The sequence below is a fragment of the Bipolaris victoriae genome, assembly GCF_000527765.1.
Source record: "Bipolaris victoriae FI3 unplaced genomic scaffold scaffold_171, whole genome shotgun sequence".
Lineage (NCBI taxonomy): Eukaryota > Fungi > Ascomycota > Dothideomycetes > Pleosporales > Pleosporaceae > Bipolaris > Bipolaris victoriae.
The window spans coordinates 12,123-39,004 of NW_014575221.1; the positions used below are offsets into that span (position 1 = coordinate 12,123).

General features: G+C 50.5%; 12 protein-coding genes across 12 annotated transcripts; 5 read left to right on the forward strand and 7 right to left on the reverse strand.

Annotated features, from left to right (window-relative positions):
• Positions 1–247: 247 nt before the first annotated feature.
• Positions 248–1,752, reverse strand: COCVIDRAFT_42851 (hypothetical protein; the record flags this gene model as incomplete). Its single annotated transcript, XM_014695220.1, has 2 exons — positions 248–1,660; positions 1,711–1,752. The coding sequence occupies 2 exons, from the start codon at positions 1,750–1,752 to the stop codon at positions 248–250; spliced, it is 1,455 nt and encodes a 484-aa protein (XP_014550706.1).
• A 1,102-nt stretch (positions 1,753–2,854) lies between these two features.
• COCVIDRAFT_114776 (hypothetical protein) lies at positions 2,855–4,426 on the reverse strand (the record flags this gene model as incomplete). The annotated part of the gene is made up of 3 exons (XM_014695221.1): positions 2,855–2,998; positions 3,058–3,324; positions 3,374–4,426. 3 exons carry the CDS (start codon positions 4,424–4,426, stop codon positions 2,855–2,857), a joined length of 1,464 nt encoding a protein of 487 aa, XP_014550707.1.
• Positions 4,427–5,029: 603 nt separating this feature from the next.
• COCVIDRAFT_20907 (hypothetical protein) lies at positions 5,030–7,577 on the forward strand (the record flags this gene model as incomplete). Its single annotated transcript, XM_014695215.1, has 5 exons — positions 5,030–5,328; positions 5,378–6,233; positions 6,295–6,546; positions 6,630–7,503; positions 7,540–7,577. 5 exons carry the CDS (start codon positions 5,030–5,032, stop codon positions 7,575–7,577), a joined length of 2,319 nt encoding a protein of 772 aa, XP_014550701.1.
• A 112-nt stretch (positions 7,578–7,689) lies between these two features.
• Positions 7,690–9,084, reverse strand: COCVIDRAFT_114822 (hypothetical protein; the record flags this gene model as incomplete). Its single annotated transcript, XM_014695222.1, has 4 exons — positions 7,690–7,999; positions 8,053–8,222; positions 8,277–8,701; positions 8,754–9,084. The coding sequence occupies 4 exons, from the start codon at positions 9,082–9,084 to the stop codon at positions 7,690–7,692; spliced, it is 1,236 nt and encodes a 411-aa protein (XP_014550708.1).
• Positions 9,085–10,136: 1,052 nt separating this feature from the next.
• On the reverse strand, positions 10,137–10,865 carry COCVIDRAFT_114809 (hypothetical protein; the record flags this gene model as incomplete). Its single annotated transcript, XM_014695223.1, has 1 exon — positions 10,137–10,865. The coding sequence occupies one exon, from the start codon at positions 10,863–10,865 to the stop codon at positions 10,137–10,139; it is 729 nt and encodes a 242-aa protein (XP_014550709.1).
• Positions 10,866–11,372: 507 nt separating this feature from the next.
• Positions 11,373–12,967, forward strand: COCVIDRAFT_31629 (hypothetical protein; the record flags this gene model as incomplete). Its single annotated transcript, XM_014695224.1, has 2 exons — positions 11,373–12,386; positions 12,437–12,967. The coding sequence occupies 2 exons, from the start codon at positions 11,373–11,375 to the stop codon at positions 12,965–12,967; spliced, it is 1,545 nt and encodes a 514-aa protein (XP_014550710.1).
• A 184-nt stretch (positions 12,968–13,151) lies between these two features.
• Positions 13,152–14,997, reverse strand: COCVIDRAFT_42857 (hypothetical protein; the record flags this gene model as incomplete). Its single annotated transcript, XM_014695225.1, has 4 exons — positions 13,152–13,426; positions 13,475–14,647; positions 14,703–14,874; positions 14,926–14,997. The coding sequence occupies 4 exons, from the start codon at positions 14,995–14,997 to the stop codon at positions 13,152–13,154; spliced, it is 1,692 nt and encodes a 563-aa protein (XP_014550711.1).
• Positions 14,998–16,102: 1,105 nt separating this feature from the next.
• On the reverse strand, positions 16,103–17,038 carry COCVIDRAFT_42858 (hypothetical protein; the record flags this gene model as incomplete). Its single annotated transcript, XM_014695226.1, has 2 exons — positions 16,103–16,719; positions 16,771–17,038. The coding sequence occupies 2 exons, from the start codon at positions 17,036–17,038 to the stop codon at positions 16,103–16,105; spliced, it is 885 nt and encodes a 294-aa protein (XP_014550712.1).
• A 572-nt stretch (positions 17,039–17,610) lies between these two features.
• On the forward strand, positions 17,611–18,769 carry COCVIDRAFT_31631 (hypothetical protein; the record flags this gene model as incomplete). The annotated part of the gene is made up of 3 exons (XM_014695227.1): positions 17,611–17,878; positions 17,958–18,392; positions 18,453–18,769. 3 exons carry the CDS (start codon positions 17,611–17,613, stop codon positions 18,767–18,769), a joined length of 1,020 nt encoding a protein of 339 aa, XP_014550713.1.
• A 4,011-nt stretch (positions 18,770–22,780) lies between these two features.
• Positions 22,781–23,378, forward strand: COCVIDRAFT_31632 (hypothetical protein; the record flags this gene model as incomplete). The annotated part of the gene is made up of 2 exons (XM_014695228.1): positions 22,781–22,861; positions 22,929–23,378. The coding sequence occupies 2 exons, from the start codon at positions 22,781–22,783 to the stop codon at positions 23,376–23,378; spliced, it is 531 nt and encodes a 176-aa protein (XP_014550714.1).
• Positions 23,379–23,817: 439 nt separating this feature from the next.
• Positions 23,818–24,447, reverse strand: COCVIDRAFT_114806 (hypothetical protein; the record flags this gene model as incomplete). The annotated part of the gene is made up of 1 exon (XM_014695229.1): positions 23,818–24,447. One exon carries the CDS (start codon positions 24,445–24,447, stop codon positions 23,818–23,820), a length of 630 nt encoding a protein of 209 aa, XP_014550715.1.
• A 2,113-nt stretch (positions 24,448–26,560) lies between these two features.
• On the forward strand, positions 26,561–26,713 carry COCVIDRAFT_114812 (hypothetical protein; the record flags this gene model as incomplete). Its single annotated transcript, XM_014695230.1, has 1 exon — positions 26,561–26,713. A coding segment is annotated over one exon (153 nt), but the record flags the coding sequence as incomplete, so codon positions are not given.
• Between the last annotated feature and the right edge of the window lie 169 nt (positions 26,714–26,882).

Here is a 26,882-nt window from a genome sequence, read left to right on the forward strand (position 1 = left end):
GATCTTCCTTGATTTCCGCAACTTGGTCAAGTGCCTTTTGCCGGAGCAAGCGTGCGTCCGTGAGCACTTAGGATGTTGGAAAATACTCTCGATCAAGCCGACAAGGACTCGTCAAGCACACTACATGAGCAACAACGAAAGCCGAATACGTCTACATCATATACACCAGCCCAAGGTCTCACTAGCACGAGAGCAGTATCGTAAGAGAAGGGTCAAATTTGAGTAACTAGCTGCACAAAGAAGCCACCTACAATCTCGGCTTCATAGCAATGGCTACAGTCTTTGGCTCCAAATAGGCCATCAATCCCATCCTTCCGCCCTCCCTACCATATCCACTCTCCTTGGCCCCTCCAAAAGGCGTATACGCCGAGGGCGTAATTGGCATATTGATGCCCACAAACCCGCACTCGAGGTCCGACGACAACCTCAGCGCCCGCGCCACATCCTTGGTGAACAGCGCGGCCCCAAGCCCGTAGGCGGAATCATTCGCCATATCAATGGCCTCGACTTCAGACTTGAACGTCTTGATGACTAGCACGGGCCCGAAGATCTCGTCGCGGTATAGCGTGCTCGAGGATGGCGGGTCGAGGATGATGGTTGGCTGGATGAATTGGTTCTGGGGTCCTTGGGACTGGCCACCTGCCAGGATGTTGAGGTTCTCGGTGCGGGCGGCGTCGATGAAGGAGGTTACGCGCTCGCGTTGCATGCGGTCTGCGATGGGGCCAAGGAAGGTGTTTGGGTCACTGGGATCGCCGAGGGCGTTTGCGAAGCCCTGGAACCGTGTCTTGAGCTCTGCGACAAAGGATTCTGCAATGGTGTCCTGGACGAGGAGGCGCGAAGTCGCGGCGCAGACTTGGCCGCAGTTGAGCAGGAAGGTCTGGGACATGTGCGTGAGGGCCTCGTCGATGTCTGCGTCATCGAAGACGATGGCGGCGGATTTCCCGCCGAGTTCGAGCGTCACGCGCTTGAGGTTGCTGTTTGCGGCCGCAACTTGGATCTTGCGGCCTGTCATGGTAGATCCCGTGAAGCTGATTTTGCGAATCTTTTGGTGGGAAGCGAGGAGGCCGCCGGTTTGGCCAAAGCCAGTGACGAGGTTGATGACGCCAGGTGGGAAGCCTGCGCGGCGGACTAGGTCGGCGAAACGAAGGGCACCGAGAGGTGATTTCTCTGAGCTTTTGAAGATGAAGGTGTTGCCGGCTGCTACGGCTGGAGCAATCTTCCAGGAGAGGTAGAAGAGGGTGGCATTCCAGGAGGCGATGCCCGCACATACGCCCAATGGCTCATATCGAACCATTCTGTACGAGCCATCGAGGTCTTCAAGAGATTCGCCGCCGAGCTTGTCGGTCCAGCCAGCGTAGTAACGCCACCACGTTGGCATTGTGGATGCAATCCACTTGGTAGCTGAGATCGGGGCGCCCATTGCAGCTGTCTCAAGCTCAGCAAGCCACTCCAGATTCTCCTCGATCAAGTCGGCGAGTTTGAGCATGCACTTTGCACGCTCGGGGGCCGGCGTCCTGCGCCAGTGCTTGAATGCAGCATGAGCTGCGTCGACGGCGTCGTTGACATCTTGCTCGCCAGCAATCTGAACATTCTCTGCGATGATGGAGTCGTCGTAGGATCGTTTAACGGTAAACGACTCTCCAGAGCGAGCATTCCGGAACTGGTATCGCGTGATTAGTTGTGTCTAGATAGGGTTGTGATAATCAGTACCTCATTGTTAATGAAGAGCCTAGTTTCGATGGATTCAGCCATGATTTCGAACTGGATGGAAATAGAATGATGTCACTGCTGTGTATTTTGGTATATCGTTCGTCTAGATGTCAACAATGCTTTAGGTCTGAATTAGGTTCTCACATCGAAAGAGACTGAGCATTTCCAATCCATGCTCACAACTACCAAATCCAGACGCTCAATTCAGTGCACCAATCACAGCAACCTTGCTAATCGTCCAGGCTAGACCGGACTTACCACAACTGTTTGCGGCGGCGGCGGAATTTGCGGAATTGGGCGTTCCGATATTGTCGGCGGCTTGGCCCATGTTTCAATAATGGCCATGGCGCATATTCCTACAAGGAGCATGCCGGCGGAAAAGTGGAGCTGATGGTAGTTCCCGTCTACGCGGTATTCCTTCCGCGCAATCCTTCGCAATCCTTCGCGGAAGCCGTCCGCGACCCGCTTGGTTCAGTGCTGAGGAAGCGACCGCGGACAAGTCCAACGATGTAGAGACGAGCGCAAATTCGGGATCTGTCGACGAGGCCTTTGGATAGTTGTTTGGATTCTGCTTACGCCGCATGATGGGATGTGAAGGGCAGGCTAGTACCAGCAAGCCTGGTTCGAAACTTGACATGGGCTTTACACAAGCCTCTCGATAGATGGCCAAGTACGACTGAACAAGCCCGTAGTGCTGTCTAGAAGAGTTGGACAATTACTGGATTGCATCCTGGCCTGGCTTGTTCAATTTGATCATTGTCTGTCAGGCGTTGATTTCTGCAATCGATGAATAATTCAGGAAAAGCAATTGATTCTATGCATGCACATTTTGCAAGGGGCGTAACTGACTATCAAAGTGATCGTCAAGTGACTGATACTATGTGCGCAAAGGTCGTGTTGAGTAATGCGACAAAAATATCCAGAGGCATAGCTCTCAGTTTCAAGGATTCAAGTTCACGACGTATATGGAACTGCTGATTTGAAAAGATTGATGACACATTTCAGGGAGTCAAAGCTCACCCACGCCTTCGTAACATCTGGCTAACTATGGTCTTTGTACGATTGATCGTTTCGCCTTCCAAAGCATTCAAGAAAAAATTGGGAAAAGGGAAACAAAGTCCCTGCCTCCATCCATCATTAGTGCCTAAAGCGAAGGCTTGGTCAAAAGCTTGTTGATCTTCTCGTTTGTTTTGATAAATTGCTTGTAATTGGGGAACATGTCATTGGGGTCCCATTTGGCTCGGATCTTGAGGAACTTGGCGAGTGCGGTGTCAGACATAGGTTTGCTCTGTTTATGTTGTCAGTTTGATTATAGCAGCAGTGAGGTGGGTTTCAGGCCCGGCTTACATTTGCGTCTTCAACGTTGGGATCGTAGTCTGCAGGATATGTGCCACATGCGACTGGTAGAGCGCGCTTGTATCTCTCTAACATCCGTTGCTTGATCGCAGGCCCCTTCTTTTGGTCGAGCCAGCCTGTGACGGTAGAAATGTAGTACTTTTGTGGGATGCTCAAAGAAGCGACCTTCTCGTTGGCGACGATATCGCAAATGCAGATAAACACCGAGGTGATGCGCGTTTCGAGCTCAGTGAGAGCAGGCTTCAGGGCTTCAATGAGCTGAAAGTTGTCAGTGAGGATGTATAGTTGTTCACACTCCAACACTTACTCGTGGAATGGGAATGGTTGGTTCGCTGAGCAGACTGAGAATCTGCCAGTTCTCACCGTACTTATTCCCAATGAATTCGCGCTTCTTGTCGAATATGTCGGTGAATTCTCGTTTTGAAACAGGGCGCATGTCGACCAAGCAGTCCTTCACACTCTCGGGAACGTCGTCGTAAGCACTCAGCAGGGTCTGAGCTTCCCGTTCAGTGTCAGAATAGCACAAGAGACTGAGACCGAGGTGTAGCTGAGACGTCTTGGGTATTTCATCCGTGAGTATGGTGTTGTCGTACTTTTCCGGATAGAAGATAGTGAGATTGAGATCGGTGCCATACTTGGGGGTATCTTCGGCCTTTTCGAAGAACCATGTCAGCAAGGTCTCGTACTTATCACGGAGCTGGAAAGTAAAAGTCCGTTCCCAGAGCTGAGAGCTAGGAATTGTGCGAGCCCAGAATTTGGTTACGACACCGAAGAAGCCCAAGCCGCTGCCTCTCGCGGCCCAAAACAGGTCAGTGTTCTCTGTAGGGCTCGCAATGACAATGCGGCCATCGGGGACCACGATCTCCATCTGAGTAATCCATTCCTGGCATGTGGCTCCCCAACCTCGCACAAACCAGCCTTGTCCTCCCGCCAACAAGAAGCCTGCGGCGCCGACAGTAGGCGCGTGGCCGTGAGGAAAGAAGCGCTTAACCTCTGCAAGCTTTGCTGCGACTTCCTCTACACGGACAGCAGGACCAAAAGAGATCTCACGGGAGTGGGGATCATAATCAACATAGCGGTTCAAGCTGGAAGTGTCGATGAGTATGCCGTCCTCAATCAGTGCGCTCAGAGGGAAGGCATGGCCGGAGCCACGGATACCGACGGTGACACCAAGTTCAGTGGCTCGTTGGAGAGCTGCCGAGACTTGTTTGGGTGACTTGACCACATGTATCTCGCGTGGATAGCGGTCTGGTGTTGTTGCACTGGGGTTATTGCGACGACAGCGATCGTATTCTGGTGTGCCCCGGACAAGGACATCAGAAGAGAAGCTGGGGCGTGTGTCGTAGGTGTACAAGGCCATATTAGGTAAGAGGTGGGTGGACTGAGTAGGTAAAGAAGACGGGATGCAGTGATGTGCGATGACTGCCAGAACGGCGCCGACTGGCTTTAAGAGATGCTGTCGAGGCTGCGGTGGGCCCAACCTCGACAGGGTGATGGTCGTGCCATTTCCGCAGGAAAGACGCCGTCACGTGCCGAACGGCGGGATGGGATGTATGCAGTGAGGGTGGATTTGCAGAGGCGAGACACTCTCCGGCGGCCCTGGTCCGGCACAAGTCCGGACAGCACATGGTCCGTGCACAAGTGAAGGGATTCATGCACGTGACTGATTGACTAGTGTATGCATGCACGATACACCAAGTACACTATACTACACTACACTAGATGGCGACCCTGCCGCGTCTCCGGTGCTTTCTCGGTACTTACCCCGCGCGGCTCACCCCCGCCCTTCTCAGACACAAGCGACAGCCTCACCCTGGCCAGTCCATGTGTCCATTGTGGCCTGGCTCTATCATGGCGATAAGCAGCGAGTGTGGAGGAGGCCCGATTGTTATCTCTCGAGTCTCGAGACCAACCCAGATACATCCCCCAAAAGGTCCCATCCCGCTGTCTACAATCCAGCACAATGAGCCCGTCGCCGCCAAAACGCCCCTCGACGACCATGGATCAACAGAACACCGCCGGGACATCGCGTAAACGTCGCCTTCGATACGTATGGCGAGCCTGCGATGTGTGCCGGCGACGCAAAGGCAGATGTGACGGCCGTAAGCCTTGCGACTTCTGTCGCTCGCGTGCTTTGGAGTGTCGCTACACCGCCGACCAAGAGCCCACAAACGAACCTTCGCAGCAAGAGGATTCTGCTGTTTCTTACTCTGCCGTTGCTGCACCTCCTATGTTGCCAACCAATGCGTTGGGGGTGAACGCGTATGTTCCCTTCGTGCTCGCCTTCAAGTTGCCCTTGCCACTAACCCAGCATGCTCTTTAGCAAGGGCGAGTCCATCTCTCGTGTCGTACTTGCGCTGCAAGCACAGCTTGATAGTCTCGTTACACACATGGAGTTGTCCAACGAATTACACACCTCACCAGTCGTTGCAATAGATCCCGCGCTCCCCCGGCAGAGCGCGGCTCCCCGGCAGAACACGGCCCTCGAAGGTTCGGGCTCTGCCATCCCACCTTCCAGGGACGCTCAGATCAACGCGAACCCAACATCAACGTCTGATGCTCCCACAGTAGCCGTCGCAAATACATCAAAGCCATCCACTCGTCGCTTTTACGGCCCGACAAGTCCTGACTATAGTCTTAATGCTGCTACAATCAAGCTGCGACTGGCCCAAGCTCCTCCTGGCGGCCCCACTATCACAGAAGAGACCAACCCCAGCCTGGAAGATGACCAGACTGATGACGACGAGCGCACTCTGATCCAAGATGAAAGTCACGGGTCTGCCGTCCAAGAGCGTCTTGCCAAAACTAGGCTACGCCAATGCCTGGCTCAATTGCCATGGCTCATTGCCAGAAACGACGCTTTGCGCCTCCTGAACGTCTACCATAATGTCATCGGCCGCCTTCATCCTATTCTGGATCCAAAGCGGCTTGTCGAGCAAGCTGAGGCCTGTTATGTGTTCCATTCAAAACCCACATCTGATGCCTCAATTCTCCACGAAGACACCATTCTGATTTTATACCTGGCGCTTTCGATTGCACTTGCTGCCGAACCAGCCTCACAATCGCATGTGGGGAAAACACTGTACAAAGGTGTGGAGCACCTGATCAAGCTGAAATTAGCATCCGAAGTGTCAAGTCTAGATCATGTTCTGATAGCATTACTGGCGGTAAGCCTTCCGTTTTACTCAGCAAGTGATACATTCGCTAACATGATGGAATCGCGACCAGTCTATTTACCACTTTTTTACTGGTGACACGCGTTTGGCATGGCGAGTGTGCGGAATTTCGGGGCGCATGGCAATGGAACTTGGGCTTCACCGCCGAGACGTCCATCGCCATCTTTTGCGAGACGAGAAGCAACGCACTGGAATTAGCGCTCTCATCTGGAGCATAGTCATCTTGGACAGGCAATGGAGTGCAGCTACTGGCTTGCCTCAAAACTTTCAGGAATCGGATTTTGATCAATCCATAGAGCCTCCGGTAAGTCATGTCATCTTCAAGACCCAAGAGCGATGTTGGGTTTGCCCTGAGACGAATTTTCTTGCTGACTTCAGGCATCATAGGAGGACGCATGGTACCTTCGAGCGATGATCTCATACACATTCATGAGTCCGAAGTTCGAAGTACCCATACACCGAGTCGCTGCCGGTGCAACTTATGAACAGGATGACGCCTTCGAACTACTCAATTTTCAGATTGACCAATGGCTGAAGAAGGCCATAGACGGCCATGGTATCTACCATCCATCCCCTGAGACGGCTGTTGGTGTAAAGCCAACAGTAGACCCCTCAAAACCTCCGTCACCCGTGGCCACATTACTTTATTTGCGTGCCAATGCTTTCCGGAGTATCATCCTTCGTCCATTCTTTCTTTCAGGTTCGCACTCCAACGTCAGCGTCAAAATGATCAAACCCAGTATGAACATCATCTCCGACACCATCGGTGTACTCTCTATGCTGAACTCTACAACCGACGTCTACAAAACCCAGCATCCATTCTTTCAGCATTTCCTCAGCTCTTCGTGTGCACTTCTTTTCTTAGTGGTGGCTTACGTTCGCGCGGACCGCAATCGGGTGGTCATCATGCAGTCCGCCGACTTGCTGGAGCCTTTTCCTGGCTTAGTAAAACGGGAGGTGGAACGTGCATTGGCTCTCGCTACAGCATACAGTACAATATCGCAGAGTTCCTGCAGACTTGCGAAGAGACTGCGTCATTTGGAGGAGCAACTAGCTCGACCTGACTTTCTCCAACCTCCTCCAATTGAGACCGCCCTTGATCGAACTTTGCAACCGCAGCAGAATCAGCAACAAAGATTCCCGATTCAAAGAGGACTGGGTGAGAAGGGAGATACCGTCGGTGGTGCTATGGGCACGTTCCTGGACCAGGGGGAATTTCTGCAAGTCGCGGATGATACTATGGGGGACGACACAATGAATGGTATGTGGTGGAATGATATTGATATGTTTTGGCCAGATTGGCCCAGCAACGAGGTTGCGAGTCAGTGTGTATGAGTGTATTACCCTATGTACATTAAGCAGAGGCCTGCAGTTCCCGGATTGGTAACCATTCAAACTTGGACATGCTGTGATCCCATGACACCAAACTGCGTCTCTCTTCGACCAGCTATGCGTTCTTGTTGCGGACCTGGAAGCTGAGCAAGACATTTGAAGTGACGGCATCTTTATTTTGCATCTTTCGTGCCGTTTCAATCCCCGCGACGGGTAGTTTATACTCGAGTTTGTTTCCGTCCTGGTTCTGCCCGCTTGGCAGAGCGTACGGTATAGGCAAGTACTCTGGCAATAGACCCAACTGAGCCAGCACAGTACCCTGGTCCCAGGCGATGTGTTCGTGGTAAAGACGGTCGCCTCGAATGTTGACAACCGCCGTAAAGGGGATTTCAAGTTTGCGGCCTGTCGGAGGTATACCGGGTATTCTACAACTTGTCAGCGGCGCGACAATCACGTTTCGAGACGGGCGACATCTCACAGCCAATCCAACGGCGCGTCATGTGTGCACTTGAAGATGAACTCATCGATGACGCGATCGATACCCATGGAACGACTTATCAACTCCGTCACGACATCCTTGGGATTTGAGTAGACGAAATGGTTAGTATAGAAATCTGTAAGTGCCTCTCGTCCAATGCCTCCCGTGAGCTACGCACGTCAGCGATACGTCGCAACATGCTTTCGCCGCGCAATGAAACATACCGTAGGCACATGATTGACATATGGTTCCTGCACCATGGTCGCCATCGTCTTCGGCACCGACCGATCTTCAAACTCCCAGTACTGATGCTCGTCCCAAATCGCCTCGAGATCAAACCACGGACCATTCATGCGCGGTTTTAGGAATGACAGATTCCGCGTGTGCGACACTGACTCCATGTTGTAATCAAACTCTGGCTGGAAGGGCGTAGCAAAGAGATAAGACTTCGCATTGGGGTAGTCGTGGACGACACGGGTTTCGGTCCGAGGCGGCTTGCGCATCTTGCCCGCCATGTGTTGCAGGACGGGGACGGAGGTTATGGCGAGCTTGTGGTGCTCTGCTGCATTTGCGTACACGACGGCGCCGACGATTGAGGAGTGTGATGTAAGATATGGTGCTGCGCGGTTCCAAAGCTTTAGATCGTACGCTGCCATCCAAATTAGCAATGCAATGCGCAGACCTGGACTCGGGTAATATACCGATGACGCCAATTGCATTCTTCGGCTCACACCTCTCTGCCTTTGACAGCTCTGAGACGGCCAGACTTATTGGGTCCTTGCCCTCGAAGAAGGCTTCCTCAAGAAGCTCTACAACTGTGTAACTCTCTTCTCCCCATTTCATGAGCGGTGATGGAACACCATTTTCGATGCGCAAAGTCGTGTCATCTGTAGCCCCTGACTCATTTACAATTACAATGAGTCCGGGTCCTGAACCTTTACGGGACAATGGCTGAGAAAGTATCACACCAGGAGCAAGACGCGTTAGAGAAGTGGCAGGAAGAGGAAGAGGAGTTTGGTCAGCGTCGGCCATGGTAGTGTATCGGAACGGAGCCTTGGGACTTATGGGGTACGAGTGGAAAGCGTATCAGGCCACAACTGGTGATGTTTTCACTTGGAATCTTACTGAAATAAACTTTGGTGGCTACCGAAACTATATGAGCAACTCAATTCTAGCTCGTCCCTACGGCCACGGGGCTGTGGGGCGGAAGTAGGTGGAGTACCGTGGCGGAAGGGCTCGAAGCACCAGATTCGACACGTGGGAGTACATTTCCTTCTGGAACCAAATTTCCATGACAGCCTACGGAAGGGTTTCAGCCGCCCGGTGTTGAGATCACGTCACATTCTAGTGACGCAAATGATTTGCATTTCACGGATTGGCCGCGGATACCGTACCGGATGGGTCAATGCTCGCTCCACCCCACCAACCACCACCACCATCACTACCCACCCGATCACACCGCAACCACTTCGAATGGAGCATATCGACGCTACACTTGAACTTATCGCTGTTTCGAATCCTAGCGAAAAATTGTATTCACCTAAATTGCGGAAAGGTTTTGGATTGATTAAAGAACGCTCGCGCGCTAATATCAATGTAAATCATCCTCACACTACGTCAAGGCTTGAAAATGTTGGGCTTCTCACCTACAACCAGCAATCGATATTACAAGATATATAGATGAACTTAGTGTACGCAGCTCTCCACCGAATCAAGATCTTATTTGAAATAGCTTTGAACATCACAAAATCACAATTTAATCCCTACTCACTTGATTGCTTTACTCGCTCACGTTGCGCGGTGATATCAAGTTCAAAGAAAGTTCCGATAGATAGAGTTGCTCGTTTAATTCACTACATTATCTCTACCAGAAATGTTGGGGTAAGAGATCTTGTATGAAGCTCTATAACCTCATCTTTGCGATAGTTTTGATGGGGAAAATCGAGTATTAGCCCGTCCGGTACGGGATGCATTCAGACATGGCATTAAGGTGCGGAAATCACAGCATATGGGCCCTTGATTCTCAAAAGGGTTTCATTGCAAAATGTACAGGTATCTATCCCAAGGCTCAATGTACCCAGCTCTCATTTATTCTTCCAATCACAACCATTCCACCTCTCAAACCCATCAGTATGAATGCCGAAATTATCCAACATGCGCCCAACACTCTGCTCCACCATCTCCTCCAGGCTCTTCGGCCGCGTATAAAATGCAGGCATGGGCGGGAAAACCACAGCCCCCATCCTCCTTACCGCCAACAGATTCTCCAGGTGGATATCGCTCAGCGGCGTCTCGCGCGGCACCAGCATCAGCGTCCGGCGCTCCTTCAACGTCACATCAGCGGCGCGTGAGATCAGATCGTCGCAAAAGCCTATGCGCACAGCGGCGAGCGTCTTCATGCTACAGGGCACTATGATCATGCCGTCGTGCAGGAAGGATCCACTGGCAATTGGAGCCGTCATGTCGCGTGCCGTGTAGACTCTGGAGGCGAGGGAATGGATTTCGGCTTCTGTCCTGTCGGTCTCGTATTTGAGAGTTGTATGGGCCCATTTGCTCATTATCAGGTGTGTTTCTATGGATAGGTCACGTAGGATTTCGAGGAGGCGGACGGCGTAGATGGTGCCTGTTGCGCCGGTTATGCCGATTACAATGCGTTTTGGGCGGCATGGTTGTGTGGGTTTGTGGGATTGGTAAGGAGTTGCAGTTGAGAAGGCGTGGTGGTGTTGAGTGACTGCGCGAGTGTTGATGCGGTTGTGAATTTGGAATGCACTCGTCAATTGGCGACTGACGCTGTAAGGTCGAGGGCAGAGCATGTGCATGTTGGAGGTGCGGCGTGAGTGGCCAGCCACATGCCCAACATGTTGCCATCATTACTCGTACTCATGTCGGTGCTGTTATGGACCCTTGCTGGACCCTGGACGCTTCGTCCGCGCGGCGTTCGCGGCGTTTGCACTACGGAATGGACGACGGAAGTTCCGAAGCCTGTATCCGGACCATTCCGCCGCCTTCGGAACGCTATCTAGGAACGTTCCTAAACCCGACACTACGGTAACCCTAACCCTGACCCCGCAGATAGACTGCGCCAATTGCTTGACTAGCGGCAGTTCGCGCGTGGGTCGGAGACAGGGGACCCATGCTCACTTTCTAGGGACGCTGCAGAGGGAAAGAGCGAGGGACTCAGCAGCATGTCCAGTGCGTGTGTGCCACCCTAGCTCCCATCTGCACATCGTCATCATCAATAGAGCCAAATGCTGTCGAGACTACGTCTATGCAACCCTCGAAGCTTTCGAGCGGCTACGATACACCATCATCGACGTCTCATGGCTACTACTGCTGCTGCCCAAAGCACGTCCAGTGCGCTTCCGGCGAGTGAAAGTCCAAGCGCACCACATGATTTTCGAGCTTTCCTCGACGTATTGCGAGCTGACAATGACCTGGTTGAAATCGACGCCGAGATCGATCCACATCTCGAGGTTGGAGCAACCGCCCGTCGTGTCAGTGAAACCAATGGAAAGGCTCCATTATTCAACAATGTCAAAGGCGCGCGCAACGGGCTATGGCGCATCTTCAGCAACGCCGCTGGGCTGAGAAAGAACGAGGATGAGAGGTTCGGTCGTGTCGCCAGAAATCTTGGACTCCCCAAGGACGCGACCTGGAAGCAGATCTGCCATCGGAGTCAGGAGGGCAAGAACAAGGCTCCCATACCTCCCAATGTCGTCCCGACAGGACCGTGCCAGCAGAATCAGATCCTCGGCGATGCCATCGACCTCGAAGCTCTTCCAGTACCCTTTCTGCACCAGCATGACGGCGGAAAGTTTCTCCAGACGTATGGTGTCCATATGCTCCAGACTCCTGACGGATCGTGGACCAATTGGTCCATCTTCCGTGCCCAGGTCTACGACAAGCGAAATCTGGTCGCCCTCATCAACCCTGGACAGCATAATCACATGGTCATGGAAATGTGGAGGAAGTTGGGCAAGGACGTTCCATGGGCCCTTGCGTTTGGCGTGCCTCCTGCTGCGACCATGGCAGCAGCATGCCCTCTTCCTGAAGGTGTGAGTGAGGCTGAGTACGTTGGTGCCATGCTAGGACGGCCTCTCGATCTGGTCAAGTGTCAGACGAATGATCTGCTCGTGCCTGCCAATAGCGAAATCGTGCTCGAAGGTACACTGTCGACTACCAAGACGGGTGACGAAGGGCCCTTTGGTGATTATCTGGCACATCAATTCGATGACGAGCGACGGCCAGGCTCGCTCCTTAAAGTCGACGCCATAACATACCGCGACGACGCCATCCTGCCCGTCTCCGTCCCAGGCCGTATCGTCGATGAATCCGTAAGCCCACCAACCCTTCACTCCCTTCAAGCTCACTAACACGCACTCAGCACACCACGGCCTCCCTCGCCTCAGCCGAAATGGTCACTCTCTGCCAATCCCACGGCCTCCCCATAATTGATGCTTACTGCCCCCTTGAAACAATGGGAACCTGGTGCGCGCTGCAAGTCTCCCTTCCGCAGCTCGGTCTCCTGAAAACCGACGCCGTATCCTTCAGCCAACAAGTCGGGAACCTGGTCTTTTCCTCAAAAGCCTCAATGCTCATCAACCGCGTCTTCCTCATCGGCGATGACATCGATGTGTACAATTTTAAAGACATCATTTGGGCGCTCAGCACGAGGGCGCGGCCGGGGTTGGACGATTTCCCGTTTGAGGATGTAAGGGGGTTGCCAATAATGCCGTATATGTCGCACGGAAGGGGGGATCGGAAAAGGGGAGGCAAGATGGTGACGAATTGCTTGTTGCCGGCCGAGTATGAGGGGCGGAGAAACTGGATTCCGGTGGATTTTGAGAGTTCTTATCCGGAAGCGGTCAAGGAGAAGGTTAGAGAGCTGTGGAGGACAACAGCGATTGGAGAGTAGATGAAATTTATTTTGTTCGCCTTCTACCAATTGCAAAATCTGATGTTTCATTTGCCATATCATCGCATCCCTCACATTACCAACGCCGTCAGGCAGTCTTTTCAACTTCTGAATATGAATAGTTGATATTTGAAGATGCTGTGGTACTTATATTTCAATTCTACACAATAAAGCTGCATGCCTCCTAAAGACTCGCCTTCTCCCAAGATCCCTTCAACCGCACTTCCAGGACAGCAAGAACCCCGTTCTTCACCGACTCAATCGCTTGGGGCAGCAACTCGTCCAACTCCTTGACACTGCTCGCACATCCAGCCCAAGCATTATGCCCAGCCGCCGCTTTTGCAATACCAGAATAATCTGGTGTAGGCGCAAACGAAATTCCAATTCCCTCGTTATCAACCTCTGAGCCAACGCCATCAGGGTGTACGAGGAGAAGTGAGTTGCGTGGAGCATTCCAACCTGCATCAAGAATTAGCCCAGACCTTTTCCAAACTTGAGTAAGCATACCTTTGTTGCTCAAAACAATTGTCAACGTCGGAATCGAATACTTCCTCGCAATCCAGTAGACCGTACTCGGCACCCCGAACATCCACGTTCCATCGCCCACAATCTGGCAAACAAATCCGCCCTTGCCCGTCCCGCCCGCCAAATAATCAGACGCGAGCTTCACTCCAATACTGCCTCCTCCTGACCACCCCAACCCACCTCCTCCGCCGTTGATCAAGCAACCCGGAGTATCGACCTGCAGCTGGTTGCACGTCGGCAACGCATTCGTCACCGCCTCGGGGCACCAAATGGTATTCTCCGGACACAAGTTGCGCAGCTGCGATGCCAGGTACGGGGTATGCGCCGGCAGACTTCTATCCGCAGGCGGCGCAGCAATAACTGCAAGGTTATCTAGACGGGCTCGATGCTCTGCTACCATCTTCTCGCGACGAGAAAGATACGGTTCCTTGGCCAATACGGCGGGGTACGTCGCATGGCTAGAAATATACTGCTGGATCTGTCTGAAACTGAGTTCCGCATCGGCGCAGTACCGGTACTTGGCAGGGATGTAATGAAGTAGCATATTCCTCTTCAGCGTATCTACGTCGATATGCATAATGACTGCGTCGGGCCGCGGAGAGCATTGCGTGGGGATCCAGGGGACGTCGCAGTCTACGACGAGGATCACGTCTGCGGTGCGTATACTCTCGTGCCCGCCGATTTGCAGGCCCAGGGACGCAGGGTGCGAATACGGGAAGCAGACATCGCTGCCCAGGGCGTCGATGACGCGAAGACCAGGGACCGTGTCTGCGAGGGCGACGAGGGCGCCGCATGAGGCGTGGTTGCGGCCTGAGTATCCGGTTATGACGAGGGGCTCTTTCGCTGTTACTAGGAGATCGGAGATGGTTGCTACGCCGTCTTGGGCAAGGGGTTGAGGGGATACAGGGCCCCAGACGGTTTGGTCGAGCTTGTAAGGCGTAATTTCTTGCTCGAGGACTTCACGGCCGGCGGTGAGGTATACGGGGCCTTTTGGATCAGAGGTTGCAAATTGGAGGGCGCGGTTCACCATTTGCTTTACGTTTGTGCCCGTCTTGATTTCGCCAGTATAGCGGCAGAATTGTTGGACTATTTGTTTTTGGTCTGGGGCGTCTTGGAGCCAGTGGATGTATTCTGTGCGGGAGCCGCGCATTTCGCCTAGATTTTGTCAATGTGGGGCTTTAGGTTTAGGACGAGAAGACTCGAATGTTACCTTCGAGTGTGAAGGGTGAGAGACCCGCGAATATCAGTACTGGGACTCGTGCAACGGAAGCATTGTGTACAGCAGCACCGAGGCATTGGGTACCGACATCTACGTGCACAATCACGCACTGAGGTTTACCGGTAAGTCGAGCAAAGCCGTCAGCCATTGATAGCGCAACGGTCTACAGTGGACGTCAGAGAGCTCTTTCACCCAGCTTGCTGCAATTGTTCACCTCATGGGGGCACGTGACGACTTTTGGAAAGCTTCCAGTCGGGTCCTTCTTTCCTCGTGCAATCGCTTCCATTATTCCAGGGTGGTCAGACCCCAGATTAACAAAAACGTGTGAGATACCGGCCTGGAGCAATATTAGAATGTCATCACGAGAGAACATTGACTACATTTCGTACCTCCCATAATGCCTCGAAGAACGCAGTCGCTGTTGTGTATTTCCTGCGCATAATTAGCACTATGCTAGGCACTCATTCTGCTCAATGTACCAACATTTGACTCATGATTGTGTTGGTTCTCAAACTTTTCGAGAGGATACAGATTCAGAAAGCCCTGTTGCGACCCTTCAATATGAAGTCATATGCAGATAGTACATGGCGCTGGGTCCCCATGCCGCAACGCGTCTAGTTCCGGCGCGCTTCGGAATACGCGTTAGGCGTGACCGAACGACGTTGAACCGCCGCATCAAACCGAACTAGTAGCAGTCCCTAGGATTTAGCTCAACTTGCACGGTGAGCCGTTTCCTTCCGTGGGGTTTGTGATTCGTCCGATGTCGGATTGGGTGTTGGAGTGGTGATTCTGGGGCTGCGGGGAGATTGAACTTGGTGGTTCCGAAGGGCGAGGTAGCAATGGTAGGCAGCAGTAGATGCTCGAAAGTTTTGGATGAAGCTGCGCGTGCCATTGCATTCATGCAACGAGGAGATTATCTGCGGGGTGTGAGATTTTCATATCATTATCGCATTTCGATTCTGAACCAGTAACCTGAACAAATTTCACTAACTTCGTGTTGGTGTTGTTCTTGAGCGGCCCGAAATGGACAAAAACTCACGTTTGGCTGTCCGATTTCGTCACGTCTCGAATCGCATCGAGCATTGCGGTATGATCAAATTCCTGTAAATTGTTGCTGCATAATTTCTATCTGCCCATAAGATGCGCGCAATCATGTATTGCAACTGACCTGACTTGTTACTATCTACTTGCTGTATTACTTGACTTTATTTTATGTGTAATTGCTATATAACGTATCGAGTCAATTATGTCAGAAAAGAATGGCAGGCCACACCCCAGCGTGCCATAATCGGGTTACAGAAAAAAAAAAAACTTCACAGTAAAAGTAAAAATATTCGACAATCATGTATTCTAGCACGCTGGCGCAACTACCTTAGTGACCCCTCCAACAACTACTCATAAACAATTTTATTCCTCGTCCTCCCGCAATGCTCTACCTCCACCTCCACAACATCCCCATCCCTCAACCACTTCGGGCCCCCAGCCTGCCCAAACCCTACACCCGACGGCGTCCCCGTCATAATCACAGTCCCTTTCTCCAGTGTTGTCCCTTGACTCAGAAAGCTAATAATCGTTCGGACGTCAAACAACAAATCGCTAGTATTAGTCTTCTGCCTCTCCTCCCCGTTAACCCAGGTCCTTAACTCGAGATTGTCTGCCGCCCCAACCACAGCTGGTGACACCATCGACGGGCCAATAGGTGCATACTTGTCAAATCCTTTGCTGAAGCACCACTGCGGGACGCCTCCTGCGTACGCGGGATCACGCTGCCATTTGCGGGAGCTGATGTCGTTGGAAGATACGTACCCAGCAACGTAGTCGATGGCGTCGTCTTTGGAGATGTTCTTCCCCGTCTTGCCGATCACAATGGAGAGCTCGCCTTCATAGTCGGCTTGGTCGTCTTGTGCGATTTTGGGGATTGGGACGGTTTCGTTCCAGCCGGCGATTGAGGTGTTGGCTTTGATGAAGAGGGAGGGGTAAGGCGGCGGTTTGCGACCTGCCTCCGCGACTAGTTGAAGGTGGTGAGATATGTTGTAGATGAGTTTGAAATTGTACTTACTGTGTGTTTTATAGTTCAAGCCGATGCAGCGTACGGTGGGAACATCTTTTGGTTGGAGGAGATGAAGGATCTCTTTTACCTTGACGATTTTCCCGGTGCTTTTGACTTCGAAGGGGCTGGTGCCTTCAAGAATCTCTGCTTCTAAGCCGGTTTCCAGTTTTGACATGAGATCCTGAGCATTTTCAAGTTGTGGCTCGCCATAATGTTCAGCACCATCTTCGCCACGGAAGCGAATCAGTCGCTTCCAAGATGCTCCGGGAATGCCCATGACGAAGGATGATTGAGAGAAAGACGTATGACGAAAGTAATACTAAGCGGGGTAGTGACAAATCTGGGTACATCTGTAGAACTGTCTCTCGGCATGTTTTATGTGCAATAATCTGCAACTGCTGGTCCCGGCTGCTGCAAAGCCCACGGAAACGAGCCGGACCTCGGGGGTTAGCGTGCGGAGGATCGCTACCCAATCGCCGTGGTCGACGAACATGCTCCGATGATGCCCTGGCATTTGCAACACAACGTCGGTCGATCATTTTGTAAGCATAGATGATATTGGAATTGTATCCAGTGTCATGATTCGCCCGGCCTCGCACATCCCCGTTTGGTGTTAGTGCTTTCCGATGCGTCCAGAGCACAGAATCTTCCGTCAGCAGGTGCGCATTCGTTCCGCGGGCTTAGAAACGCGCGTTCGTATATCCAGGTATCCAATATTTGTAAACTAAGTGGTCTTGCATATATAAATTCGAATTCGGTAATCGATGATCTATAGCTTACCTTATCTTTCCTGCCCCAATCCACACTTCACTGACCATCTTTGACTATTATCCTATTTCGATTAGCAAGATGACTGAGGTCTTGTCGACCACACAGGTCCCACATCTGAATGGTGAAGATGACTCTCCAGAGAAGCTGCTCTCCGACGTCCAAAAGCATGCCGTTTCACCACTCTGGACCCAAATGAAGAGGTTGAACCCTCCACTGCCCAACCCCCAAGCAATCCCTCATTTATGGAAGTACAAGGAGATCCGGCCAGACTTGCTGCGAGCAGGGAAGTTGGTGACGGAGAAGCAAGCTGAGAGGCGGGTATTGATGCTAGTGAATCCTAACAAGGGTATGTATGGACATCGCCGTACCTCAACGATCTCAGACCCCTCATGATAGTAATGAATCTCGACTCACGCCTTTCAAAGAAGCACCATTCACCACCGACACCATCTACGCCGGCCTCCAACTCGTCATGCCCAACGAAACCGCCCCGGCCCACCGCCACACTGCCTTCGCCATGCGCTTCATCATCGAAGGCGAAGGCGGCTTCACCGCCGTCCATGGCCGCCGCGTAAACATGAAGCGCGGCGACGTTATTCTAACCCCGACCTGGAATTGGCACGACCACGGCAAGGACGGCTCTGGCCCTATGATCTGGCTTGACGGACTTGATCTCCCTAACTTCGTCCATTTCCCAGTGCATTTTGTAGAGCATCACACTGCGGCAAGGTATCCAGCGGAGAACGTGGATTCGAATACTTCGCCGATTGTGTTTCCGTGGGCGAGGATGGTAGAGAATTTGGATAAGGCGCCGGGGAAGTGGGTTTCGTTGCCGTATCTTCAGGCCAATGGAACAGAGGGTAAGTGGGATAAGATTCCAAAATCATGGATGAGAGCCATATCTAACACGTGTGATTTAGTGAGCAGAATACTCGGCGGTTCAGCGGAGCGGCTTAACGCAGGGGAGAGTTCTCCGCCAGTGCGGGAGACAGCTTCTTCGGTCTACCATGTTGTTGAAGGATCAGGGTACACAGAGGTAGAAGGTAAGAAGTTAACCTGGGAGCGTGGAGATACTTTCTGCATCCCATCATGGCATAAGTATCAGCACTTTGCTTCGGATGGGCAGACGGTGTATCTCTATCGCTTCGATGACAAGCCAATGCTGAAGGCATTGGGATTCTATCGCGTGGAAGGAAGTGATACGGACGCTTTGGCTTCGTCGTGGACAGCGTTGTAGGCTCATTACTGCCTCAAGATGGCTGGGCAGTTATGAGGGACTTTGGGTCAATGACCTGACTTATCTTACGCTCTTTGTATATGAAGAACTGTCATGTATTTTAGCAAAGCGAATTCTGTCGTTTAAGGTTGTGCCAAACACTTCAATCTCGATGGCCAGGTTTGAACTGTGGGAGTTACATCTTCACCATTGCAACTCTCTATCTATGCATCGTGATATGACATTGGCGCAGTCCAAATGGCGCGTAAAGTAGAATTCTACTTCTCGATTCCAGTCCAACTGTGCAATGAGGTACAACAGCGAATTGGGTTGGCTGAACGACAAAATCTAGCTGATGATGGTATTCGCTTTGAGGATGTTGCATGCTCGTAGCGAAGAGCGTCGCCTTCAACATTTGCAAACTCCATGTATCAGCTGACTACAAACTACAAATAGATCTCGCATCACTATGGTGATGTTCCAGAGAGTCTCGTAGCCGAGCTGTGGCAGGCGGACGGAGTGAGAGGGTCGGAACGGGCCGGCCTCAGTGAACACCTCCTTGGTGGTAGCGTACATGCGGGACTGATGATCAGGCGAATCGAGATTCTCGCCATCCTAGTATCTGGAAATAAAAGCTTCTCTTGACAATATATTAGGCCACGTGTGGAGACCCACCTGGTAGCTGCCGCCAAATCGTAGACCATGAGTTCTTCAGTGGTGATAGCAGAATGGTTGAGTGAACTTGGACAAAGATTCTTCTCAAACTTCAACTTCTGTGATTTTAGATTTGTCTCGTGTATCTCCCGGAGAGAAAAGAAACTAATAATGAAAGATCTGTCATCGAACTCCGACTCGGCCAGCTTCACGGTGAACACCTTGCAGTCGACCCATCTATCATCAAGTGTGAGCAGCGCTTGCTAATTATATTCTGGATTCCAAAGATATTGTGTTCCCGACAGGTCATCGTGATTCTCCCGATACACGAAGGCGAGGCAATAGTAAACCGGGTTTGGCGAGAGTGGTTTATCACAGATAGCGAAAAGGAGTTTCATAATAACGTCGTGCGTTTCTGAGAACTCGACTGCCGTATCTAGCAACAACAACAGGGCTTCTAATCCAAATCTCCAGGCTTCGACGATGTGCGGACAGAGCTCGGGATCGATTCTGCGGCAGATGCGGGTGAGGTATCGCTTGAGGCGAAATCTGCCAAGATCCTCATGCATTCTTGAAAGGAATTTCAATGAGCACTCCCCTTTCGACCGAACCATAGATCCATAGTAAGAAAGTTATGCTTGTGAAAGGTGCTGGTGTGGAAGTTGTGACGTTGCAACCACGGATCTTGTTCTTGGATCTCTAGATAGATGGAGTGATTAAGCAACCGTCGATGGCACACACTACGTAATAAGTAAATTTGGGAAAAGCTCGGGTGATTATCCGTTCTTACTGTTGCCTTGTTAGATGTTTGTCTAACATACCAACAAGCTTGGGAAGATCAAAGGAATGTGGCATAGCCTAGTCCCCACCTATCTTATTAAGACCTGCACATATACGAGGTGGTAAAGAAAACTAACAGGGACTCTTATTCTCTGCACTACTCTGAGACATAGCTCCAGTACTTCTATTGGTACCCTAGCCGCAAACCTAACCTCCTTCGATCTTGGTACCAAGATACCAATATCTATAGCGAGCTTTAATAGATACGCTGGCATCTAAAGCCACCAGCAGCAGAACTATCCCCTGCGATTAAACTGGTTAACGAAAGATGCAGTAGTCTAGTAACATATGTTGGCTTACTTCGGCAACGGCTACTGCAGCAAATATCACGACCAACTCCTGGGCATTCCTCTACACAATATTAGCTGTTTCGAATATTCTAATATGATCAATAATAGATCTAGAGATTAGCCCTAAAGTCATATATGGTAACTCACGTCCTATCTGAAGACCAGGCGCTCCAACTGTCAAACAGCCAACGCATCTTCCGCCATCTTACAAATCATCAGCATAGATTTCAATATCTCCAGCGCACGGTTTAACTTACTGCATCGATTCGACTAGCAACTACTGCCCGCCGTGCACGCATCTAACTTCTGATTGGTTATTCATTCTCTTGTTAGACAATTGAGATCATTACCTCCGACAACTCCACGTTGAGCTACAATCGTTGAGACAAAAGCCAGAGAGCTCACAATCGTAACGAAACGCATGTGAGAGGATTCTCGATGTTTTGAAAAAGGGAGTTGGTCCAGGTTGATGATATTGATAGATTTAAGCTGCTAGGTAGGATACAAACGAAACCGTACCCCCCACAATCCTTATATACGCCGACATGGCTTTTGAAACATCGTACTACTGTCGGTCAACTAGCATAACTCTTGGTCCGAATCAAGTCATCATCAATATAAATTAGCATGGAGAAGAGTTCAAGGAGAGTAGTTATAGAACTTTGTTAGTATTTGTATTGTTCTATTAAAGCTAAAAAACTTAAGGATATCAATGAAGTAAAGTAAAGAATTGCGATGATTATTGTAAAGGATGAGACGATTCAAAATAATTGGTTTTCTGAGCGGTGATAGAATCGACATGAGAGGACTGTTGTGCTTGTCACTGGGCGTTGAATCATTCTGCACGCTAAGTTCTTAGCAATAAGCACTTACATTACTCAACGTCACAATGCGGAGAACCAGGCTGTGATGAGGCCTTGGATTGGTTCGTTGGAGGTCTAGCACCTAGCGCCGGAAGCAATCGGCTACTTCCTGCTTACTTGTTACTCCTCTTGGATCATACACCCAGCCGCAATACCTAGAACTTGAAGCGACCGTCAATCAATTTCTTACCTTTTTACTGTTCTTGAAATATGCACAGAGCCGCGATACAAAGAATAGGAAATGGCCGTTGATAATTTGATTACTTGCTACTTTTCTTGTATTTTACATCGAGCCGTAATACTTGGAACCGGAAGTAGCCTGGCGTGAAATACTCACTCATTACTCTTCCTGTGATATAACTGCAACGAACTTCAATTCTTGGAACTAGGAGTGTTTCGTCTAGTATTTAGTAGTCGATTGTGGATCTCGAACCCGACTGGACTGCGAGATAAAGAGTGTCATCTTCAAGATATTTTAACTAGAGCGAGCCATGGTACGGACTCGAGGTTCGTTGTAGCTATCAAAGATCAAAACTCTATTTTTCATGTAGCTCGTGTCACAGATATTTCGGTATTAGAGATAGAGGACGCAGTCTCGATTCTCAATCTATTCGTGCGATTAGAGAGCGGCATTTACATATCGACCTTTTGTAAACCTATGGATGACCTTTCGTCCCTTCCCGACCAGAAATCTATCCACCGTTATTTGATTACCATATTCCATGCGTGAGGACCTTTCTCCGCTGGCAAACCTTCTTCTTAGACTCACCATCACGGATCAGCCCAATTAGAGCGAAATACTCTGAACTCACGAATCCCTTCTTGCACTCAGAGACAGTGCGTTCTTAATTCCCAAAGTTCTTCCTCTGCATAGCTTCAATGCTCGGACCGCAGCCAAAGACTGCCAAGCCACCGAGGTGACAGATCGAGTGACCAACAGTCAAGTCACCACTGACGCTAGTATCAAGGGACAGAAAGATGTGTTCGGTCCTGATAAGAGTCAGATTCGATGTGGCATGAAAGGTAGTCTTGGGATCTCTATTTCTCGATGGATGGTAGAAAACAGGGCTCGAAACGTCGTGTCAACGAGCTGACATCCCAACATCCCGGCCGGAGTGTTCGGATTCATGTCTCAGTAGAGACTTTTGCTACGCGCTGTATCAGTGGATATTACAAGCAAGGAGGGCTTGGAAAAGGTAAACAGAGAGATCAAATCGACTCTACCGTCCACTAGAGGTATCATCAATGGTGCCATGGTACTTCGGGACCGTCCCTTCGTCGACACACTCTGAAACGACTTCGAAGCGGTGCGAGCATTGAAGGTGGCCGGAACTTGCAACCTTGATGAGCTCTTCGGTGAAGATGAGGCGGTGGACTTTTCCATAATGCTTTCGTCCAAAACGTCGATTTTTGGAACTCATGGCCAGTCCGCTTACAGCGCGGCGAACCATTATATGCCAAGCCTCGTGCGAAATCGCCGGAGTGGCGGATTGCAGGAATCCTTCATCGCCAATAGTTTCCTAATATGACTAGGCTACGTTTTCCGTTCAGAAGCAAGACACTGCTCTACCTTTCGGAGATTTTCTTTACCACGACTGGATAGGCAAGCAGAGAGATGAAGACTCACGGCTATCAGGCTACCTTCAGCAAGAACGTGCGCAAGAAGAGGGTAACATTCAGGAGCAAGCCGACGAGAAAATCAAAGTTGGGGTGGAGTTGGCGGCCATCCAGGATCCAAAAGAAGGTCTAGCAATTTTGATGAAGAGTTGTACGCACGCCCTGGGCAACATGCTTCAGTTTGACCCTGCCCAGATGAATGCGGGTATGACCATAGATGAACACGGGGCTGACTCGCTCGTTTCCGTTCACATCCGCAACTGGTTCCTAAAACAGCTTGGGGTTGACATGCAAATCCTGAGGCTGAAGAGGTGCACTGTATTTTCCTTCGTTCCTGTCCTTTGCGCGTCAAGGACGCGAAAGTGATGAAGTACAAGGGCGATCGCGCTAAGCTGTTGGTGGGCCACTCTGCGATTCACTTTTCATCCCTCCATCAGACTGCCGACCCGAATATCCACGTGGGGACCGAAGTCGCCCATCTGAAATTGTACCGGTATATGCGGACCGCTCATGTGATCTCAACACAGGAGGAACGAATACCTATTTATAACTTACATGTGGTCTAAAGGATTAGTCGGGGGTTCTCATGCGAGCGCCAGCTTAGTCTGGTCCTACTTTGATGACAGAACAAGAAATACAATAAGAACGCAATGCAAAGATAAACGTATTCATTTCCAATTCTAGTTATCATAAACGAAAAATTATGCAGACGCTCAACCGCGATAATACATATACATTAGAAAACAGAAGTCCTGTCTTCAGATCGTCAATTTGTACAGTTCAAAGATCTCTACCAGCTCAGCATCTAAGCAGGAGCAGAAGAGTAGAGGCACTTCTTGGTCTCGGTCTCCTTCAGCGCCTTCATGGTGAACGGGGTGCATCCCTCAGAACCAGCAGGCTTGTCTACACCAGAGAGCCAAATCTTCCAGCCTCCACCAACAGCGCCGGGGCAAGCCTGGAAGCCAACGTCGCCGGTCAGACCACCAGCAGCGAAGACTAGGTCACCTTCGTCGTTGATCTTGAAGGGGCCGCGCTCCTGGTTCTTGCCGATGGGCTGGACACCGGTGGAGTAGCGGACGTTGCCCTGGCCCATGCCGCTGCGGTCGACGTACAGCTGGAGAGGAGGGTTGAATGTGTAGATGTAGACGCTGCCATCATCCTGGTCGAGCGTAAAGGAGGCGTAGTTGATGCCGCTGGTGACGTTTTCGCGGTCGCCGTTGATGGCACAGGTCTTGTTGTTCTGATCGGGCGAATTGATGACGAGGTTGCCATCCTTGGCCTGGACGTTGCCGTACTGGATTTCAGTGCCGGTGCGCAGAGACATTAGACGGAAGACGTCGCCGGCCTCGGGGCGAGGGAAGGGAGTAGAAGCCTGAGGAAGGGCGGAGGAGATGGCGGCCATGGAGGCGACGGCGGCGGCGGTGGTGAACTTCATGTTGATGATTTGGAGGTGGTGTTGTTGAAGTGTGAAAGTGGTAGTTGTAGTGATTAAGTATTAGTGTAGAGTTGATGAGTTGATGTTTGGATAGAGGCCAACAGAGGGCAGCATCCCATCTCTCATATATACCAATACCCTCTCGTATTTCCTCCTCTTTTATTACATCACGTTACAATGAAAGCTTGTACCCAGCGAGGCTGAACAGTGCCCACGCTCGGCGTCGACGACCAAAGTGCAACGTTATGACTTCATCTAGCGATGAATTATTGTATCCCCAGTTTTATGACCCTAGAATGGCCAGCACTGGCTGTAGCGTGCCCCCCACCCATGACGGTCTAAGAACGTTTTGGGCGGAAATGACGCATCATTGCCACTATGCATACCCGAGGACCTTGGCAAGTAACCATAAAAGGTAAAGTGGGATGTGATACATAGCTCTGATTGGTTATCGTGTCGAGTGGCGCACTGCTCAAAATAGAAACAGTAATGTCGCCTCCACAAAACAATTATGCCGAGGTTATGCCTTACATAAACTATACTTTTACGTTAGGAGACAGACGCCTCTAGTTGAACACGATGGAAGATCACAAGACGATGTTACTCTTCGCTCGTAAAGGTGGGTTCCAACAGCTGGCAGTGTTTGCAGCCGTACTTGGACAACTGCTTGGAGAACATTGTCGAGGCATAACCCTAACAGCACGGGTCAAGGCGGCATAACAAGTGCAATTTGCGCAGTGTTGGGTCAAAGCTCTGTCCTACTATAGGCCGGCCTGCTCTTCCCTGACAGTTATTCTATGGAGAACTAATCTATGTTCTATTTTTGTGACCCGTGCTTGGTCTGCAGGGCTTATCCATAAGGGTTGGAACAAACCCTTATCCTTTATCCTTGATGGAAGACAACCACAACTTGAGTGTAACGTATATGGAAGTGAGCAGCGCAAGAAAGCGAGCGGTGAATTTCGATCCCAAAGCAAGACTCAGGGGTTTCATCCTTCAAGCCAACGGATGATGCGCCCCGAAGCAACTCGCGCTTGTACCCGCTTACTTTTATAATCATTTGATACACATTCTACGGCTACCTTGGCCATCTTCGCTTTCGCAGTAGTGTGCTACACTATGGTGCGCGGCATGGTGCCAACAAATATAAGCAGCACTTGTTACACATAAAGGACTAGAGGATCTGACTATAGGTGAGGTTCTCTGCCACGTAAATCTCTAGCGCTGTGCAGAAAAGAGAACGTAAGATGATGGTCGAAAACACTACAGGGCGACATGAAAAGCTCCACAACGAGCGCTTCGGCGTAAGGATTGCGGTCCATGTCAATGTCCAATATCTTTTACAGATCCTAACATTCGGACAAACAGGCTACTGGGAGTGCGGTTAAACAGATATAAGAGCTGCAACCCTAGCAATAGTCTAGTCCAATGAGGCAAACAGCCTATTCGAAAAAATGCTGCAGCGGTAATATCGTAACCCTGAAAAAATCGGAAAAGTGCACGCCACCTTCAATACAACTATTCTATTCGTGTTAATGTATCATACAGTTACATGTCGTGCTTTACTCTCAAAAATCCTTGTTCCAGACCTTCCTCGTCTTCTATGGTAGTAGGAAGGTCAATGAGCATAAGAAGGCCACTACTAACAGGAGGATGTTCATCCAAGCGCTAGACATGCTCGATGTACCAAATTGGCGATGCCAGACAGTGACTATAATTGCGCGTCCAAGTTCGAGATATCGCACGTGATATAAATAACCACGCATTGGCGTAAAAACAATCGAGGCCAGCCATGTAGTGCCAAGTATCATCTGAATGCTACCTAAAGTCACAATCTATCAGCTAAGTGAGCATTCTCTATTACTGGTACTAGAATATCCTTACGGTGATGAGATGCCTCTAAGTCCGATATATTTCCCTTATCATGACAAAGTAGCAACTGCTACTAAGGAGAGCTGGATGATTCAATGAATCCTAAACGCCTTAGTATGTCCGCTTTAAATTTCAATGACACCTAATGACATCATAACAACTAAAACATATAGTGACAGAAAACTATAGATACAAGAAAGCTGGCCCGGATCCTAAAAGCTATCCTACTCTATACCAACTCATTTTCTGTCATCGCCAACCAGCTCCAGTTCAGAGGGTATTCCATTTACTTAATGACTTATTCTTATGTCGAGTTCAAATATATCTGAAATCTGTGAGAATTGGCCCTTTTTTTTGTTCAGCATTTAGAAAACACACCGTAGTTGGCATGTAAAATGATTAGCTTCTTATGATGACTAGTTGAAATGACATAGTCGTATTGATTCAGAAATATCCAACCCTGTTTCTTCGACGTTACGTTGGCACTATTACAATGACATGCCTCGCAGCTATAACAAACGAATTGGGCATTGTGGTAGTCTCCCTCCACCTACGTCTTGGTA